The sequence below is a fragment of the Carcharodon carcharias genome, chromosome 2, assembly GCF_017639515.1.
Source record: "Carcharodon carcharias isolate sCarCar2 chromosome 2, sCarCar2.pri, whole genome shotgun sequence".
In the NCBI taxonomy this organism is placed as follows: domain Eukaryota; kingdom Metazoa; phylum Chordata; class Chondrichthyes; order Lamniformes; family Lamnidae; genus Carcharodon; species Carcharodon carcharias.
In genome coordinates this window covers 128,564,527-128,585,002 of record NC_054468.1, presented here as the reverse complement: position 1 = coordinate 128,585,002, position 20,476 = coordinate 128,564,527, and the positions used below count along the sequence as shown (strand labels likewise).

Below are 20,476 nucleotides of genomic sequence, written 5' to 3'. Positions count from 1 at the left end.
CTCTCTCCCCGCCCCCGCCTCTCTCCCCCCCGCCCTCTCTCTCCCGCCCCCCGCCCTCTCTCTCTCCCCCCCCCCGCCCTCTCTCTCCCCGCCCCCCCCGCCCTCTCTCTCCCGCCCCCCCGCCCTCTCTCTCTCCGCCCCCCCGCCTCTCTCTCTCCCGCCCCCCCGCCCTCTCTCTCCCCGCCCCCCCGCCCTCTCTCTCCCCGCTCCCCCCCCGCCCTCTCTCTCCCCCGCCCACGCTCCCCCCCGCCCCCCTCTCTCTCCCGCCCCCCCGCCCTCTCTCTCCCGCCCCCCCGCCCTCTCTCTCCCGCCCCCCCGCCCTCTCTCTCCCGCCCCCCCGCCCTCTCTCTCCCCGCCCCCCCGCCCTCTCTCTCCCGCCCCCCCCGCCCTCTCTCTCCCGCCCCCCCCGCCCTCTCTCTCCCGCCCCCCCGCCCTCTCTCTCCTCGCCCCCCCCCCGCCCTCTCTCTCCCGCCCCCCCGCCCTCTCTCTCCCGCCCCCCCGCCCTCTCTCTCCCGCCCCCCCGCCCTCTCTCTCCCGCCCCCCCGCCCTCTCTCTCCCGCCCCCCCCGCCCGCTCTCTCCCCGCCCCCCCCGCCCTCTCTCTCCCCGCCCCCCCGCCCTCTCTCTCCCGCCCCCCCGCCCTCTCTCTCCCGCCCCCCGCCCTCTCTCTCCCGCCCCCGCCCCTCTCTCCCCCCCCCCCGCCCTCTCTCTCCCGCCCCCCCGCCCTCTCTCTCCGCCCCCCGCCCTCTCTCTCCCCGCCCCCCCCCCGCCCTCTCTCTCCCGCCCCCCCCGCCCTCTCTCTCCCGCCCCCCCGCCCTCTCTCTCCCGCCCCCCCCCCGCCCTCTCTCTCCCGCCCCCCCGCCCTCTCTCTCCCGCCCCCCACCGCCCTCTCTCTCCCGCCCCCCCGCCCTCTCTCTCCCGCCCCCCCGCCCTCTCTCTCCCGCCCCCCCCCGCCTTCTCTCTCCTCCTCCCCCACCGCCCTCTCTCTCCCGCCCCCCCGCCCTCTCTCTCCCGCCCCCCCCCCCCTCTCTCTCCCGCCCCCCCCGCCCTCTCTCTCCCCCCCCCCGCCCTCTCTCTCTCTCCCGCCCCCCCGCCCTCTCTCTCCCGCCCCCCCGCCCTCTCTCTCCCGCCCCCCGCCCTCTCTCTCCCGCCCCCCCGCCCTCTCTCTCCCGCCCCCCCGCCCTCTCTCTCCCGCCCCCCCGCCCTCTCTCTCCCCGCCCCCCCGCCCTCTCTCTCCCGCCCCCCCCCGCCCTCTCTCTCCCGCCCCCCCCGCCCTCTCTCTCCCGCCCCCCCGCCCTCTCTCTCCCGCCCCCCCGCCCTCTCTCTCCCGCCCCCCCGCCCTCTCTCTCCCGCCCCCCCGCCCTCTCTCTCCCCCGCCCCCCGCCCTCTCTCTCCCGCCCCCCCGCCCTCTCTCTCCCGCCCCCCCGCCCTCTCTCTCCCGCCCCCCCGCCCTCTCTCTCCTCCCGCCCCCCCCGCCCTCTCTCTCCCGCCCCCCCCGCCCTCTCTCTCCCGCCCCCCCGCCCTCTCTCTCCCCCCCCCCGCCCTCTCTCTCCCGCCCCCCCCGCCCTCTCTCTCCCGCCCCCCCGCCCTCTCTCTCCCCGCCCCCCCCGCCCTCTCTCTCCCGCCCCCCGCCCTCTCTCTCCCGCCCCCCCGCCCTCTCTCTCCCGCCCCCCCGCCCTCTCTCCTCCCGCCCCCCCGCCCTCTCTCTCCCGCCCCCCCGCCCTCTCTCTCCCGCCCCCCCCGCCCTCTCTCTCCCGCCCCCCCGCCCTCTCTCTCCCCGCCCCCCCGCCCTCTCTCTCCCGCCCCCCCGCCCTCTCTCTCCCGCCCCCTCCGCCCTCTCTCTCCCCGCCCCCCCGCCCTCTCTCTCCCGCCCCCCCGCCCTCTCTCTCCCGCCCCCCCGCCCTCTCTCCCGCCCCCCTCGCCCTCTCTCTCCCGCCCCCCCGCCCTCTCTCTCCCGCCCCCCCGCCCCCGCCCTCTCTCTCCCGCCCCCCCGCCCTCTCTCTCCCGCCCCCCCCGCGCCTCTCTCTCCCGCCCCCCCGCCCTCTCTCTCCCCGCCCCCCCGCCCCTCCGCCCTCTCTCTCCCGCCCCCCCGCCCTCTCTCTCCCGCCCCCCCGCCCTCTCTCTCCCGCCCCCCCCGCCCTCTCTCTCCCGCCCCCCCGCCTCTCCGCCCTCTCTCTCCCGCCCCCCCGCCCTCTCTCTCTCCGCCCCCCCCGCCCTCTCTCTCCCGCCCCCCCGCCCTCTCTCTCCCGCCCCCCCGCCCTCTCTTCTCCCCCGCCCCCCCGCCCTCTCTCTCCCGCCCCCCCGCCCTCTCTCTCCCGCCCCCCCGCCCTCTCTCTCTCCCGCCCCCCCGCCCTCTCTCTCCCGCCCCCCCGCCCTCTCTCTCCCGCCCCCCCGCCCTCTCTCTCATCCCGCCCCCCCGCCCTCTCTCTCCCGCCCCCCCGCCCTCTCTCTCTCCCGCCCCCCCGCCCTCTCTCTCCCGCCCCCCCCCGCCCTCTCTCTCTCCCGCCCCCCCCGCCCTCTCCTCCCCGCCCCCTCCGCCCTCTCTCACTCCCGCCCCCCCCGCCCTCTCTCTCCCGCCCCCCCCGCCCTCTCTCTCCCGCCCCCCCCGCCCTCTCTCTCTCCCGCCCCCCTCCCTCCGCCCCCCCCGCCCCCTCCCCCCCCTCCTCCTCTCTCCCCGCCCCCCGCCCTCTCTCTCCCGCCCCCCCCCCTCTCTCCCCCCCCCCCCCGCCCTCTCTCTCCCGCCCCCCCCGCCCTCTCTCTCCCCTCCCACGCCCCCCTCGCCCTCTCTCTCCCGCCCCCCCCCCCTCTCTCTCCCGCCCCCCCCGCCCTCTCTCTCCCCCGCCCCCCCGCCCTCTCTCTCCCTCCCCCCCGCCCTCTCTCTCCCGCCCCCCCCTCCCCCTCTCTCTCCCCCCCCCCGCCCCTCTCTCTCCTCTCCGCTCCCCCCGCCCTCTCTCTCCTCTCCCGCCCCCCCGCCCTCTCTCTCCCGCCCCCCCCGCCCTCTCTCTCCCGCCCCCCGCCCTCTCTCTCCCCGCCCTCCCCGCCCTCTCTCTCTCTCTCCCGCCCTCCCCGCCCTCTCTCTCCCGCCCCCCCGCCCTCTCTCTCCGTCCGCCCCCCCGCCCTCTCTCTCCCACGCCCCCCCGCCCTCTTCTCTCCGCCCCCCCGCCCTCTCTCTCCCGCCCCCCCGCCCTCTCTTCTCCCGCCCCCCCGCCCTCTCTCCGCCCGCTCCCCCTCCCTCTCTCTCCCGCCCCCCCGCCCTCTCTCTCCCGCCCCCCCGCCCTCTCTCTCCCGCCCCCCCGCCCTCTCCTCTCCCGCCCCCCCCCCGCCCTCTCTCTCCCGCCCCCCCCCCGCCCTCTCTCTCCCGCCCCCCCGCCCTCCTCTCTCCCGCCCCCCCCCGCCCCTCTCTCTCCCGCCCCCCCGCCCCTCTCTCTCCCGCCCCCCCCCCCCGCCCTCTCTCTCCCGCCCCCCCGCCCTCTCTCTCCCCGCCCCCCCGCCCTCTCTCCTCCCCCCGCCCCCCCCGCCCTCTCTCTCCCGCCCCCCCGCCCTCTCTCTCTCCCGCCCCCCCCCGCCCTCTCTCTCCCGCCCCCCCCGCCCTCTCTCTCCCGCCCCCCCGCCCTCTCTCTCCCGACCCCCCGCCCTCTCTCTCCGCCCCCACCGCCCTCTCTCTCCCGCCCCCCCGCCTCTCTCTCCCGCCCCCCCGCCCTCTCTCTCCCGCCCCCCCGCCCTCTCTCTCTCCCGCCCCCCCGCCCTCTCGTCTCCCGCCCCCCGCCCGCCTCTCTCTCCCGACCCCCCCGCCCCTCTCTCTCCCGCCCCCCCCCGCCCTCTCTCTCCCGCCCCCCCCGCCCTCTCTCTCCCGCCCCCCCGCCCTCTCTCTTCCCGCCCCCCCCCCGCCCTCTCTCTCCCGCCCCCCCGCCCTCTCTCTCCCGCCCCCCCCGCCCTCTCTCTCCCGCCCCCCCGCCCTCTCTCTCCCGCCCCCCCCCCGCCTCTCTCTCTCCCGCCCCCCCCGCCCTCTCTCTCCCCGCCCCCCCGCCCTCTCTCTCTCCCCGCCCCCCCCCCGCCCTCTCTCTCCCGCCCCCCCGCCCCCTCTCTCCCGCCCCCCCGCCCTCTCTCTCCCGCCCCCCCCGCCCTCTCTCTCCCGCCCCCCCCGCCCCCTCTCTCCCGCCCCCCCGCCCTCTCTCTCCCGCCCCCCCGCCCTCTCTCTCCCGCCCCCCCGCCCTCTCTCTCCCGCCCCCCCCCTCTCTCTCCCGCCCTCTTTCTCTCTCTCTCTTTCATCCCCCTCTCTCTCTCTCTCTCTCTTTCATCCCCTCTCTCTCTCTCTCTCTCTCTCTTTCATCCCCTCTCTCTCTCTCTCTCTCCCCCCCTGCTAGCGCCTCCATCCCTCACTGACTCTCTGCCTCCCTCCCTCCCTCCCCTGGTTCTCACTCTTTGTCTCTGCCCTCCCTGGCTCTTACGTTGTCACCCTCCACCATGGCTCTCTCCCACTCTCCTTTCCCTGGCTCGCTTGGTTGCTCTCACCCTCGCTGCCACCCCCCACTCCCTTTTCCCATTTCTCTCTCTCCCCTTCGCACTCTCCTGCACACTTTTCCCCACCTCCCTACTCCTTGCCTCCCTCACCCCCGTCTCGCCCCCTCCTCTCTAGTCTATGTAACCTGAGAGACCGTATTGATAATTATTTATATTCACTTTGTTTTTCCAGTGGTTGATACGAATGATCGTTTCTTGCGTAAAATGACGATTGGGCAGGCGAGTACGGAGAAGGGATTTGTCAGAGAGGTATGGACTGTTTATTGCATGGCCTAACTGTGAAGGATAGTGATGAGCTACACTAACTTCCACTTGCGACGTTTGGAAGTATCATTGGAAATAACTGGAGCTGATTGACGTGGTCCAAATTAGGACAATGGGCATTGAGCCAGTCAGACTGTGACATCAGAGTTGCACCGTTTCAGCATACCTGACCCTCGCAGGGGCTGCCCATGCAAGCACCTTTCTTTGGTGATGCACTGGGTATGCTGTGTTCAGTGAGATTATTGGTCTGATTTTCATGCCTTGAAGTCTAACCTTTCTGATCCCTGTTGGCAAGGGCCCAGCTTCACTGGCTGAGGGTCCTCTGCTCCTTTCCTGTGATTGTGGCGGTGGTAGGGGACATCATATTGTTGGCCGGTTCCCTCCTATGCATGCATTGAGCACCTGCAGCCAAGGTTGCACTGGCCCTCACTGACTGCTGTGTGCTAACATAGCTTTGGCAAGAACAGACACACAAGGTACCCAGTGATTACTTGTGGTTGTTTCTCAAAGCTTCTGACAAGGGCTTTAACTCAGGCACACAGAAAAGTACCTTAAAAGAAGTTGCATGAGACTTGGCAGAATTCCAGAAACAAAATGTGCACAACTAGTGCTGCCACCGAGTGGTTGCAAATTAAATTTTACTAGGATGGTGTGAAGCAGTGTAGGGAATAAAAGAGCCTAGGCTGAGGGAGAAATTTGTATGACTGGAGAGAGAGCAAGGTGGGCACGATTTGAAGAGCTGACATAGGTGTTATGGGCCGAAAGGCCACTTCCTGTGCTTGCATGGTTCTGTGGGGTAATTTTAATCTAGCTGGCCCCATGGGCACAGGTCAAGTTCAAATCTAATGGTTGTTTACATGCACCTTATTTCACATCCCAATGACTTAAGTGGAGCGTAAAATTCATTTGGGTGTTAAGCGGGTGTCTGATCCAAGCTTTCCCCATTCCCTCCATGCCGATTTGGTTAAGTGGAGCCCCACCATCACCATCCCCCAGTGGCTCTGTAACCGCTTTGTACAAAGATCAGACTATGTGGGAGTTGGTGTGAGAGAAGTCCCATTTCACTTCGGGATGGCTTTCAAATGCCTCAAGTCCAGAGAGTCATTACACTTCAAGAAGAAGCTATTTGTACCATTGGCTAATGGAAACAGTTTTTGTGTTGTTGAAAAAAGAGATATGCCTAGGCTTTTCATCTTGCACTTATTAAGGTACTCGCAAGAATACCAATATAAGGGGAAAACAACAATTTATACTGCATATGAAGAGTGCTGATTGATTGGCAAGTGGCATTGCCATGAAGAATGCACCAGTGATGGTAACTGACAGTTAACTATCAAGCATTGTTTGAAATTTAAATGATGGTACAAAGACCTAGGGGACACAGGTTTAAGTTTTTGGGCTGAGATGCAGGAGGTTTGGAGAAATTTAAACGAGGCAGCTTGACCCGGATTGGTCAAGGCATTGCCCCGAGGAATGAGTCAGCAAAGGGCTGTCACTTATTTTGTTTAACTGAAACAGGCGCAGTGTATGTACATGTTCTTTCTGTCTGCAAAGAACAGGGCCCTGTGTGTTAATATATGTACTTTGAGTACATGCAAATGCGCCACACTGCGAGCCCGACTGACAATCTTAAATTGGTTGTCAACATAATCCTTAGCACGTTGAGGATTATTTAGCAAACGTTGTCTAATTGCAGAATCACATCTAATGTTGGACACCATTGAGTTTTGCAAGCACGGGCTGGTTGGGTACAGTCTGTGGCTGGGACATGCTAAGAATTACACTGACAACCAATTTAAGATTGTCGGTCAGGCTCTCTATGATGCATTTATGTGTACTGGAAGCTACGTATATTAATACAGAACATGTACTTACACAGTGCCTGTTTCAGCTAAACAAAATCAGTGGCAGCCATTTGCTGACTCATTTCTCAGGGCAATGCCTTGACCAATCAGGATGAAGCTGCCTGATTTAAATTTCAAACAATGCTTGGCAGTTAACTGTCAGTCACCATCAGTGGTCATTGTCCATGGCAATGTCACTTGTCAGCCAATCAGCACTCCCTTCCTATACAGTATAAATTGTTCTCCCCATTATATTGGTATTCTTGCAAGTGTCCTGATGACTGCAAGATGAAAAGCTTAGACATTTCTTTTTTTTTTTCAGCAATACTCAAGCTCTGTCCTACCAAACAACTATTTGAAACAGCTTTTCTTGGTCTACCTTATCTAAACCTGCCATAATTTTGCACATCTTTTATTAAATCTTCCCTCAATCTCCTTATGTTGCAGCTTTGAACGACAAGTAGTTCAGTGGTATCACAAAATATAGTTTTTCATCTGTATAGCTTTTCTCTGTGGTCTGATATTAAGTGATGTGGAATCACAGGGGTAGATGAAGTTAAGATACAGATCAATCGTGATCTAATTGAATGGTGGAATAAACTCGAGAGGTTGAATGACAGGATAGTGACAGTTGGGTGTAATTAGAGTGTGACGAGTTTGCTTTAACAGTTTCCAGTCTGGGAATTTATAATGGCAATATGTACAAACAAAGTAAGTACTGAATATGTGACTTTACAAGTGACGACCGAGCTATGTCATCTTGCCTTAGTACTGTTCCCTGCTCTCCAACCTCACTGCACCTTGTTGTTGACCCCTCTCCTATGTTCAGCAGCAGATTGATTGTCTTTAATTCTGCACATGAAAAGTGGACAAGAGGCCCAGGTGGGCAAAATAGAGTCTGAGCCTGATCCTGTAAATCAGTTTGATCTCTCTGGTTGGTATACAATAGCTGCTGTGGTCTTGAGTTGTCCTGATGTGTCTTTCTCCTCTTCAAGGCTCAGTTTGACATTGCCGTTGCCAGTGAAATCATGGCAATCCTCGCCCTAACTGACAGTCTGGCTGACATGAAGACTCGACTCGGTAATATAGTGATAGCCAATGACCGAAAAGGAGAACCAGTTACAGCAGAAGATGTGGTGCGTACCAATTGGGGTTGTCATTCAAATATAAAATCCAAACATTTGAAAACATCCGATGGAGGTGATATTGTCAGAGTACAAAGTTAATCTTTGTTATTGCCATCAGAAAGAGACAATTTCTGAATTAACTCTGCTTCCAGCTCTAGTGGGAAAAAAGGAAGGGGGACTTGCATTTATATAGCACCTTTTATAACCTTGGCTCACTTTGAAACACCTTACAGCCAATACTTTTGAGGTGTAGTTATTCTAATGTAGGAAAAGTGGCAGACAATTTGCACAGCAAGTTCCCATAAAGAGCAAGCAATAATGACCAGGTAATCTGTTTTAGTAATGTTAGTTGAGGGCTAAACGTCGGCCAGGACACTTCGGAGAGCTCCCAATATCACCTTTGAAGTAGTGCAATGGGATCTTTTACATTCGTCCAAGTGTGCAGACAGGCCCACAGTTTAATATATCATCAAAAAGTCAGCACCTCTGCCGTTGTAACACTCCCTTATCACTACACTGAGTGCCAGCCTTGATTATTGCTGAGCCTGGAGTACTGGTTAAACTCACATCTCTGACTTGGGGACAAGAGTGTGTTATGGCTGAGCCAATCTGAAGCTGAGTGTCTCCTCTTAAAAAAATATTTTGCGACAAAGGGCCTTCTAAATAATGGTTTTAAAATCGCAATGATTTTGCTCTTTGTGCTTCCAGGTAGAAAAGAAAGAAGTAAACTTTCCATTACTCTGGTAATGGGGATTGTGGTCTTCGCTGGTGGCACCTCTCTGAGGAGGAAGAGAGAGAAAGAAGGGAGAGGAGGCCAGGTCTCCCAATGCAGCTTTCAGGGGAAGGACCTGTGGGAGGAGGGGCGCAGGCTCAAAGGGCGGAGGGCCAGGAGGAAGTCCAAGGCGGAAGGTGCCACAGAAGTTGCCACTATCCTACTGGCAGGATTTACAGGCAGCGATGCAGCTACCTCAATATGACTGAGGTGCAGTGTTGAAGGTGGCTCTGCCCCTCAAGGGAAGCAATGACTTCCATTTGTCAGATGACTGGGCCTGAGATCAGGTCCACTGTGTGGATGGACATCCCATGCCAGTGGCTCTGAAGGTCACAATGGCCCTCAACGTCTATGCCTCCGACTCTTTCCAGGCGCTAGTGGGGGATTTGTGTGGAGTGTCTCAATCAGCTGTCCACAGTTGCGTCGAGCTGGTGACGGAAGCTCAGGCGGGTACTGACATTTATCCTTTACTGTAAGGACAAGGTCAACCAGGCTGAGTGAGCCAGAGGCTTTGCAGCGATTGCTGGGTTCCCCCGAGTCCAGGGTGCCATTGATTGCACACGTGACCATTAAGGCGCCAACGGATCAACCGGGCGCCTTTATCAACACAAAGGGATTCCACTCCATGAACGTGCAGATAATGTGTGACCACAGGATGCATGTTCTGCAACTCTGTGCAAGGTACCCTGGCAGCTCCCATGGCACTTACATCTTGAGACACTCCCAGGTGCCAAGGCTCTTCAGTGCTCCAGCCTTACTGGACAGATGGCTACTGGGTGACAAGGGCTATCTGTTGAAAAGGTGGCATATGACGTCTCCCCGCCACCCAAAAACAGAGGCAGAGCAGCGTTACAATAGGAGTCATGCCTCCACTAGGGCAGTGGTAGAGAGAGCTGTAGGTCTTCTGAAGATGTGCTTCTGATGCCTGGACCATTCAGTGGGTGCACTACAATACCCCCAGAGTGGGTGTCACTGGTGGTTGCATGCTGCGCTCTCCACAGTCTGGCACTGGCAAGGGGGGAGCCACTGGAGGAAGAGGATGTTGACGCAGCTGCACAGGCCACAGATGATGAACCCAGTAGTGAGTCAGAAGAGGAGCACAGTGAGGAGGACGCTGAGGGCATGGAGGCAAACCTCGGTAACCTCCAGGGAGGTAGGGACGCCTTGATCTGACACTCCTTAGCTCGGCTGCCAAAGATCTGCTTCCTCCTCAGTGCTGCCTCCGTCACGGATGCCTGAAAGGACCCTTTCACGAACCCAAAGTCCACTCAATGCCTGTGCAATAAAGTATCGAACCACTCGGGTCCAGCATTACATACTGGCATACCCTGTACCAGAAAAAAAAACAGGCGAAGCATACTCAGGCCATCAGAACAAAAGCAAATTTAATGTTATTGTCATATTGAATGCATAATGACATTACCATTACTCGAATACTGTGTGCAGTTTTGGTCTCCTTATTTAAGCAAGGATGTAAATGCATTGGAGGCAGTTCAAAGGAGGTTCACTAGATTGATACCTGGAATGAGTATGCTGTCTTATGAGGAAAGATTGGACAGACTGGGCTTGTTTACACTGGAGCTTAGAATAGCGAGGGGCGATTTGATTGAAGTTTACCAGACCCTGAATGGCCTTGACAAGGTGGACTTCGAAAGGCTGTTTCCTCTTGTGGGTGAGTCCAGAAATAGGGGGCACTGTTTTAAAACTAGGGGTCGCCCTTTTAGGACGGATGAGGAGAAATTTTTCTGAGGGTTGTGTGACTTTTGAATTCTCTGCCTCAGAAGGTGGTGGAGGCAGGGTAATTATTTTTAAGGCAAAGGTAGATAGATTCTTGTTAGGCAAGGGAATCAAAGGTTATCGGGGTTAGAAGGGAATGTGGAAAACACAAAATGAACAGCCAAGATCTTGTTGAATGAAGGAGCAGGCTCAAGGGGCCGAATGGTCTACTCCTGTTCCTGTTTCTTATGGTGCCTGCCCCTCGCTGGCACCAGCATTGGAGACAGCCTGCTGACTCTATCTTGTTGGCCTTGATGACCTTGGCGGTCCTCCTCTGGCCAGTGGAGCCCGTGCTGGCCCCGCCTGGGAGGGAGCAGCCAATGCCATAGCTGTCATCTCCCCAGTCATCGCAGCCTCATCAGATGCCATGGTCACTGGTAGAGGGGCGGAGGAACTGCTGCCATCATCCAGAGCGCCCTCAGAGGAGCCCGGAGACTACAAGAAGCTCGTGTGGCAACATGAGGTCGCTCTGGAACTCCTTGCTCACCAATAATGGATGGGCACCTAGCTAGGAAACTGGGTGCCTCATCCATCTCCCACATTGGCACTGACCACCTGATGTCATTGCCTGCGTGAGGGCCTGCAGGTTTGAGTGCAACCCCAGGAACCCCTGATTCTGTTCCTGGAGTTGCTCCTCCGTTAGAGCTGCCACTCCTTCAATGGAGGAGGCATTGCGCTTGGCCATGAGGGTCAACGCAGTACTCATGCCCCACATGGACTCCTCCACAACGGAGACCATGGCACGCAGAGCCTCATGGAGATCCTCTCCCTCATCCCACTGGACACCAACACCTGCCGCCTAATGGACAACTCCAGAAACTCATCGTATGCCTTTGCCTCAGCATCATCCTGATCCCCAGCAGTCCTCTGACTGTTGGCACCTGGGCACTCTCTGCCTCCGCCTGCACCTCAAACGAGTGCGAAGTGCCCTCACGAATGTGCACAAGCTGCATGTGTCATTCTAGCCGCTGGTCTAATGCTCACCAAGATGCTGGTATCCGTGCTGGTGCCTGGTTCAGGAGTGGGTGTGACACAGGTGCAAATGAAGCCTGGTGGTCCTCTGGCGTCAAGGGTAGCCCTTCAGGGTCCAGAGAGCTAGTGCATGCTGGTGAATCTAAGGGAGAACAAGGACATGTCATTAGTTAAAGTCATCACACTGTCACTGTGCATGCCAGGCACCCTGGTGAGACAATGGAGATCTGCATCATGGTGCCATTGTCTTTCAATGATTAATGGGGATTCCAACTTTGAGGCTCCCATCAATGAAGAGACTACACTAGAATGGTTGCACAATGCAAAACTCTCACCTTGCACTGCACTCTGAACACCTTCTGTCACCCCCACCCGCGTCCCACGCTCGGTTGCACATAGAGCGTACCGGCTCTCTAGCTCTAGGGTGTGCTGCTCGAATCTAGCGGGCAGCAGCCATTTCGGTGGGCCTCTGACTGTATGTGACCTCTCTGATTGGTTATGGCTTGTCTTCTCCTGAAAGGACAGAGGAGCATTGATTCGTCCACTCTCTACTTGTAATGGCATTGCAGCCTGGCCGACCCCAGTTGAGGAACACCTCGCAGGGCACATCTGAGTTGCGGCCGTCCCTGGAGCCGCAAGGCACTCAGTCCAAGCAGCCAGGCCTCACACCCTTGGCCAGCTCCGGCATTGACAGTTGGCACTCAGACTCCAGCACCCCTGAGCTCCAAGGGGGAATGGCCACATCTCAACACTTCTGCACACTGAGCCATGCCAACATGGTACTCAACCTTCGGGAGCGCAGCAGGTCATTGAGCCTCTTCCAGCACTGCTCCCATGTGTGCTGCACCACGTCATGGCTACTAACCTGCGCTACAACCTCCTCCCATGTCCTCTTTGTGAGGTGTGGTGGCTTTCTCCTCTTATCTTTAGTCACCTCCTCCAGGCAACCGTGCGACACTCATTCGAATAGCAGGGGGCCGAATGCCCACCTGGCTTGCCCTCCTGCCTGGCATCTCCAGCCGCACTCGACTCCATGTTGGGTAACAGGAGACAGAAGAGACGTTCTTCCATGGTGGCCTTCAAGGGGCTGCCTGTACCGTTTTAAAATAGGTCGCCATTGGACCAGGCAGCCGACAGGCCCACGCCCCTGACCTTCCTTCCCAACCAGTGGGGAGCTGCGTTTCTCGCTGCGTGAGCCATAATTGGCCCACCAGCATGAAATCGTGGCAGAAAGCCAATCGCGGGTGGCAGCCCATGTCCCCGCTGACCGTGCCCACCCACTGATCTGAAAATTCTGCCTATGTTCTTTAGGTTATTAGTCCAGGTTTATGGATTTCTGTCTGATAATGCTGTGAATTACAACATTGTTAATGTACCTGTTTCCTGTCCCATTGAAAACCACATTTTGTTTTTAAGTAACTCCTTTGCTCTCTCTATGCAGGGGGTTAGTGGTGCACTGGCTGTTCTGATGAAAGATGCTATCAAACCAACTTTGATGCAAACACTGGAGGTAAGAACGCTCAAACTTCTCATAGACTTCATCACAGGAGAGCCTCAATCCTGAGTCAGGAGAAGAATTAACTTGCATTTATATGGTGCCTTTCATGGCCTCTGGGCGCCCCCAAGTGTTTTACTGCTAATTAAGTACATGTGAAGTGTAGTTGCTGTCCTATTGTAGAAATCTCAGCAGCCAATCTGTGCACAGCAAGGTCCCACAAACAGCAACGAGATAATGATGAGATAACCTTGTTTTTAGTGATGCTGGCTGCGGGGTAAATTTTGGCTAGTACCTTGGAAGAACACCCTCTTTGAATAATAATGTCACTGGAACTTTTATGTCCACCTAAGGGGGCAGATATTTTACTGTCTCATTTAAGAGGCGGGATCTCTGATAGTGCAGCAGTCCCTCAGAACTGCACTGGGAGTGTCGACCCAGATTGTGTGCTCAAGTCCTGGAGTGGGACTTGAAATTCTGACCTTCTGACTCCGAGGTGAGAGTGCTACCCGCTGAGCAATGGTTGACACTTAAGGTACATAGGAACAGGATTAGGCCATTTCTCCTCTCTAGACCATTATGCTTTTCAGTCAAATTGTGGTTCTTCTGTACCTCAACTCCATTTACTCACTTTTGTTCCATATTTCTTACCAAACGAAAATCTACCTACATTTCTGGGTGGACTTACAAAATCAAGGACTTTGCAATCTACTGCAGTTGGTAGATATTTAGCAAATGGTTTTTAGCAGCTAATAATTATTATATCTCTTGCCTGAAATCAATCTCTCTCTCTCCCTTCTCTCTCTCGCTTTGACCCTGGTGTTGTCTGCCCGCCTCGCTTTGACCCTTGCGTTGTCTGCTCGCCTTGCCCTCTCGTTGCCTGCCTGCCTCGACCCCTCGCCACCACCCCTCCCCCCCACCCCTTACATATGAATATATGAAATAGGAGCATAAATAGGCCATTCAGCCCCTCATGACTGCTCCACTATTCAATAAGGTCATGGCTGATCTGTTTGTTTTGAATTCCACATTCCCATCTACCCCCACTAACCTTAGAAATCTTGCCTAACAAGGATCTATCTACAGAGATAAAAATAAAAAACTGCGGATGCTGGAAATCCAAAATAAAAACAGAATTACCTGGAAAAACTCAGCAGGTCTGGCAGCATCGGCGGAGAAGAAAAGAGTTGACGTTTCGAGTCCTCATGACCATTCAGCAGAACTGAGTAATATTAGGAGAGGGGTGAAATATAAGCTGGTTTAAGGTTGGGGGGTGGTTGTAGGGACAAGCAAGCAGTGATAGGAGCAGATAATCAAAAGATGTCACAGACAAAAGAACAAAGAGGTGTTGAAGGTGGTAATATTATCTAAATGAATGTGCTAATTAAGAATGGATGGCAGGACACCCAAGGTACAGCTCTAGTGGGGTGGAAAGATTAACAGGGCATAAAAGGTATAGATTTAAAAATAATGGAAATAGGTGGGAAAAGAAAAAGTTATATAAATTAATTGAAAAAACAAAAGGAAGGGGGAAGAAACGGAAAGGGGGTGGGGATGGAAGAGGGAGTTCAAGATCTAAAGTTGTTGAATTCAATATTCAGTCTGGAAGGCTGTAAAGTGCCTAGTTGGAAGATGAGGTGCTGTTCCTCCAGTTTGCGTTGGGCTTCACTGAAACAATGCAGCAAGCCAAGGATAGACATGTGGGCAAGAGAGCAGGGTGGAGTGTTAAAATGGCAAGCGACAGGGAGGTTTGGGTCTTTCTTGCGGACAGACCACAGGTGTTCTGCAAAGCGGTCGCCCAGTTTACGTTTGGTCTCTCCAATGTAGAGGAGACCGCATTGGGAGCAATGATTCCATTTGTCACATCCTGCCAATCTGAAAAATACCCATTTATGCATAATTTGTTTTCTGCTAGCCAGCCAATCTTCTATCCATGCTAAAATGTTACCCTACCCCATAAGCTTTTCTTTGCCGCAATAACTTTTGATGCCTTCTGGAAATCCAAGTATAGCATGTCTACAGGCTCCCCTTTATCTGCAGCGCATGTTACTCCTTCAAAGAACTCCAATAAATTGGTTAAACATGATTTCCATTTCTCAAAACAGTGCTGACTCTTCCCAATTACCTTGAATTTCTCTCAAGTGCCGAGCTATAACCTCCTTAATGATTGATTCTGATACCTTCGCCACGACAGATGTCAAGCTAACTGGCCTATAGTTTCTTGTTTTCTGCCTCCCTCCCTTCTTGAATAGAGGGGTTATTTTTGCTACTTTCCAGTCTGATGGAACCTTTCTAGAATCTAGGGAATTTTGGAAAATTAACGTTAACGCATCTTATTACTCTAATAATTAGACCCTAGGATGAAGTCCATCAGGACCTGGAGACTTGTCAGCCCGCAGCACCAACAGTTTGCTCAGTACTGCTTCCCTAGTGATTGTAATTTCACCAAGTTCCCCTCTCCTTTCCTCCTCCTGATTTACAGCTATTACTGGAATGTTTCTGTATCCTCTATGGTGAAGACAGAAGCAAAATATTTGTTCATTTCATCTGCCATTTCCTTACTGTCTACTGTTAACTCCCCAATGTCACCCTCTAGAGGACCAACACTCACTTTACCTACTCTTTTCTTTTTAAATACCTGTAGAAACTCTTGCTATCCATTTTTACATTTCTAACTAGCTTCCTATCATACTACTTTCTCCTGATTAACCTTTTAGTCATTTTCTGCCATTCTTTATATTCTGACCAATCATCTGACCTACCGCTCATCTTTGCCCAGTTATATGCTTTTTCCTAAAGTTTTCCTTGGAAAAGCTTTCCCTAACTACTTTAGTTAACCACAGATGGTGGGCCCTTAGGATTTTTCTTTATAGTAGGATTATACTTATTCTGAAATATCCACTTAAATGTCTGCCACTGTTTCTCTATTGATCTATACCCTAGCCTAGTGTCCCAATTCACTTCAGCTAGATCATCTTTCATGTCCACATAATTGCCCCTATTTAAGTTTAAGATACTAGTCTTAGACCCACTGTTCTCCCTTTCAAACTGGATGTAAAATTCAATCATATTGTGGTCGCTGCTACCTAGGGATGCCTTTACTCTGAGGTTATTAATTAATCCTGTCATGTTGCACAATACCAAATCTAATATAATCTGCTCTGTGGTTGGTTCCCGAACATGCTGTTGTAAGTGATGATTTTATTATTAATGTCACCCATGATTATTGCTGTCCGCTTAAGACAAGCACCCAAAACCTTTTCTTGTATACTTTGTTCTACATTGTGGTTACTGTTGGGTAGACCACTCCCTCTAGTGACTTCTTTTTCCTACTATTCCTTTTCTCTACCCAAACCAATTCTACATCCTGAACCAAGGTGGTCCCTACTATTGCTCCAATGCCATCCTTGATCAACAGTGCTGACCCTCCACCTTTACCTAACTTGCTGTGCTTCTTGAATATCATATACCACTCAACATTCAGGATCCAATCCTTGTCATCCTGCAACCACATCTCCGTAATGGCCATCAGATCATATTTGTTTACTTCAACGTACGCTATCAATTAATTTACTTTGTTACGAAAGCTACACGCATTCAAATATAGAGCCTTTAGTTTTGTCTTTTTGTTATCTTTGTAACATCTAGTTTTGACTTTTGGTGCATTCTTAGGTTTATCTCTATTCCTTCCTCCTATTCCATGATCCTCATTGCCCATATTATTATTATGGCCTCCTGCTTTGAATCTACCCCTTAATTTGCCAGATCTATCCAAACTTGATCCCTCAACCCCCTTGTTTAGTTCAAAGCCCCCTCTACTTCCCTGGTAATGCGATTTGCAAGAACACATGTTCCAGCATGGTTCAGGCATAGACTATCCCAAAGTTACAGTCCCCACTTTCTCCAGTACTGGTGCCAGTGCCCCAAGAACCGGAACCCACTTCTCCCACACCAGACTTCGAACCGTGCATCGATCTCTCTAGTCTTATTTGCCCTATGCCAATTTGCATGTGGCTCAGATAATAATCCAGGGATTATTACCTTTTGAGGTTCTGCTTAATTTGGCACCTAACTCCTCATACTGACTACGCAGGATCTCCTTCCTCATCCTGCCTATGTCGTTAGTACCTACATGGCCCACTGGATCCTCCCCTTCCCACTGCCAGTTCCTCTCCAGCTCTGAGCAGATGTCCAGAACCCTCGCACCGGTCAGGCGACACCCTTCTGGACTTAGGTGCAGAGAACAGTGTCAATCTCCCTCACTATACTGTCCCCTACTACCACTACATTCCTGCTTGCTGCCCCGCTTGAATGTCTTCCTGTACCCTGATGCCATAGCCAGCGCCTCATCCACTTTGCAGACCTCGCTTTCTTCCACACAGGTTGTGAGCACTGCAAACCTGTTTGACAATTATAAAGTCTCAAGCTCCTCGTGTACTATCTGCTCAGTCCCATTATCTCTGCCTCGCTGACAGTCACATCCGCTTGCACCCTCTCGCACTTCCTCTTGCTCCTTCTCTTGCTCACCTTCGCGCCTCCTTGCCCCCCCGCCCGGCGTGCCCCCTCACCCTGGCATTCTGCCTCACGCAGGGGTGACCCTGCTCTTTGTACTTTTTTTTCTGTGTTCGTGTTTTGTGGCTGAAATGTCAGTGCCTGAGAACTTTCCATTGTGGCACTTTCTGTTCCCACTCAGCTAGTGAAAGGGTACTTTGTGTTTTCATAGCTGAGGCTTGAGGGGTTTTTGGGGATGGGGGGGCATGACTCTGGTGCGGGACGGATCCTTTTGAAGTCTAAAGCATTTGTTATTTTTATATATGAAGAAAAAGTATGAGCTCATGCAAAAATCAATTTAATTTAAGGAAAATGTTAGAAATATTTGGATTCGAACATTTCAAATATTCGAATGTTTGAAACATTCTCTCAGAGCAGTTTCCTAATACCTTTACTATCCTAAGACTTCTATTTCAGCCTCTAATATTGGTCGCCTCTGTCTGTCTGCTGTTAAAACCCTCATCCATGCTTTTGTTACATACAGACTTGACTATTCCAATGTTCTCATGGCCAGTCTCCCCTTCTTCCACCTTACATCAGCTTCAACTCATTCTGTCAGCTTCAGTCTATCCTAACACATGCCATGTGCCTTTCTCCCATCATTTCTGTGCTTGCTGACCAGCATTAACTCCTGGCCCGGCAGTGTCTTACATTTAAACTTATCTTGTGTTCAGATCCCGCCATGGCCTTTCCCCTCCTTATCTCTGTAGCCTCATCTGGACCTATAACTGTAAGAACCATCCAAAATCTCTGCATTCCTCCATTTCTGGTCTCTTCACCATCCGAATTTCCACTATGCTACAATTCATGGAGGTGTCTTCGGCTGTCTCAGCCTTAAAATCAAGGATTCCCTCCCTAAACCAAACCCTCCCTATCTCTCTTTCTCCTTTCAGATGCTCCTTGTGGTCTTATTAAGGGAACCAAGGGTTATGGCGACAAAGCAGGAAAGCAGAGTTGAGGATTATCAGATCAGCTATGATCTCATTGAATGGCAGAGCAGACTTGGTGGGCCGATTGGCCTACTTCTGCTCCTACATCTTGTGGTCTTAAAACCCCCCTCTTTGACCAATCTTTTGGTCACCTATCCTGATAGCTCCTCATGTGGTTTGGTGTCAGATTTCTCTTTTGAACGTTTTGCTACATTGAAGGAGCTTTATAAATGTGAGTAGTTGAAGCCCCCTGTAAAGGACTGAACACTCGATCAACGGACATTAATATGGTTAGAAGTGTTCACCCACAGACTGTTAATCAGACTGCGATTCCTTCCACAAATTCACCCTATTCTCCAAGGGAAGAATGAAACTTTGCAAACAACCATCACCTGCATATGTCTGCTCAACAATGTGTCTCAAACATGTGTTTTTTCAACTGAGCTAATGATCAAGCTCTTTTCATGATCGAGAGCTGTGTTGCTACCAGAGGGTGAGAATCTGATTGGAACGTGAAAAATCAAAAGAATGCGTTCACTAATGAAGGAACAAAGCCGCACCAATTGTCAATGCCCACTGGTGTAATTTGGCCTCACTCCCACAGGTGGCGCAAGAGTTTCATTTCTACTCATCATGCGTGTGCCTCACGAGATAAATCCACTCTGGTTCCTATCCAGGAAGACCCCTCTACTTTTAGCTCTTCAGCCACCTGGATAAAACCAATTTGACGATTAACTTACCTGCCAGCTGTTACATTTTGACAGTTGGAATGGAGAAAAGAAGGCTGAGAGGAGACTTGAAAGAGGTATTCAAGATCCTGAAGGATATTAACAGGGTAAATAGTGAGAAACTGTTCTCTCTCAAGAGTACATCAAGAACTAGAGGGCACAAATTCAAAATAATGGGCAAAAGGAGATGTGAGGAAAAGATTTTTAACCTAGAGGGTGGTTGAAGTCTGGAACGAACTTCCTGAGAGGATAGTGGAGGCAGATTCGATCGAGGTATTCAAAATGGAATTGAATTGCTATCTGAAAAGAACGTGCAAGGTTACGGGGATAAAGCGGGGGAGTGGAATTAGGTAGATTGCTCTTTCAGCAAGCCAGTGCAGACTCGATGGGCCAAATGGCCATCTCCTGCACCATAAAGATTCTGTGATAAGGAGGCTTCCTACTCCTTGAAAAAATAAGCTCTAAATGGGGTGGAAATGCAAAGGATTCACCAATCACTAGAAGTAGCAATGTAGGGTTAACGCAGCTATGGAAGTGCAAACAAAGGACTGGGGTTCATTTTTAGAGGCACATTATCAGCTAGAACTCAGTTGGTAGCTCTTTCACCTCTCAATCAGAAGGTTGTGGGCCCCCCACAGTCACTTACTAAATGTAATTTCTTATCAAATGTAACCAAAGAGGCTTCCCTACCCACCCCATCAGGGTTAGCTTTACAATTTTTAGAATCAACTGTACAACAGTTCTGCGCTGTGAAGTTTTGCATTCTGATTTGCAATCTGGCATCAGCCTCCCTTCTAATTTTTTGTTGTTAGGCTTGGCCTGTTTGTTGTACTGCATGGTACTTTCTGGATTCCTACGAGCTTCGCAACTTTGTTTTCTTTTGCTGGGAGATGTTGCACCAAGTTTACTCTTTTTGATTTAGAAGGAACGTCTGAAATAATATCAATGGTAGGTGGTTGTTAATGGCAGTACTGTGTCACTCTTGGTTTTTAATAGTTCTCTGTTTCTCTTTCTCTCTCTCTCTCTCTCCACCCACCACCACCACTGTTCCCCTGACACCCCCCACCCCCCCACAACTCCCCAGGGAACCCCCGTGTTTGTGCATGCTGGACCTTTTGCGAATATTGCACATGGCAATTCTTCGGTTCTAGCTGACAAGTTGGCACTGAAGCTTGTTGGCAAGGATGGGTTTGTGGGTAAGTAAACTGCTGTATCAGGATGCCAGTGTTGCCCTGTAAACGTTGATGGATTAGGTGAAGGGCAAAACTGTGGGAAATAAAAGTTCAATGTGGGAAAGAGCACATCCACTTTGGATCTACGAAAGATAGACCAAGAGTATTCTCCAAAAACTAACAACTTTCGCAGAGCAGAAAGTTTTAGGCCTCCAAGTGCACAAATCGCTAAAAGCTAGTGGGCCAATACAAAAAATAATAAGGTAATGAAATGTTGGCTTTCCTCTCCGGGGCTGGGATACAAAAGGGATAGAAATTATGCTATAG

At 53.5% G+C, this 20,476-nt stretch overlaps 1 protein-coding gene across 4 annotated transcripts in view; it reads left to right on the top strand.

The window, feature by feature from the left end:
- mthfd1l (methylenetetrahydrofolate dehydrogenase (NADP+ dependent) 1 like) overlaps nt 1-20,476 on the top strand; it is a 230,782-nt gene that overhangs the window by 109,570 nt on the left and 100,736 nt on the right. For all 4 annotated transcript variants that reach the window (XM_041182708.1, XM_041182707.1, XM_041182706.1 and 1 more), the window contains exons 17-20: nt 4,692-4,768; nt 7,623-7,763; nt 12,716-12,784; nt 20,062-20,173. In XM_041182708.1, coding sequence (XP_041038642.1) covers nt 4,692-4,768; nt 7,623-7,763; nt 12,716-12,784; nt 20,062-20,173 — 399 coding nt within the window. The remainder of the gene's footprint in view (nt 1-4,691; nt 4,769-7,622; nt 7,764-12,715; nt 12,785-20,061; nt 20,174-20,476) is intronic.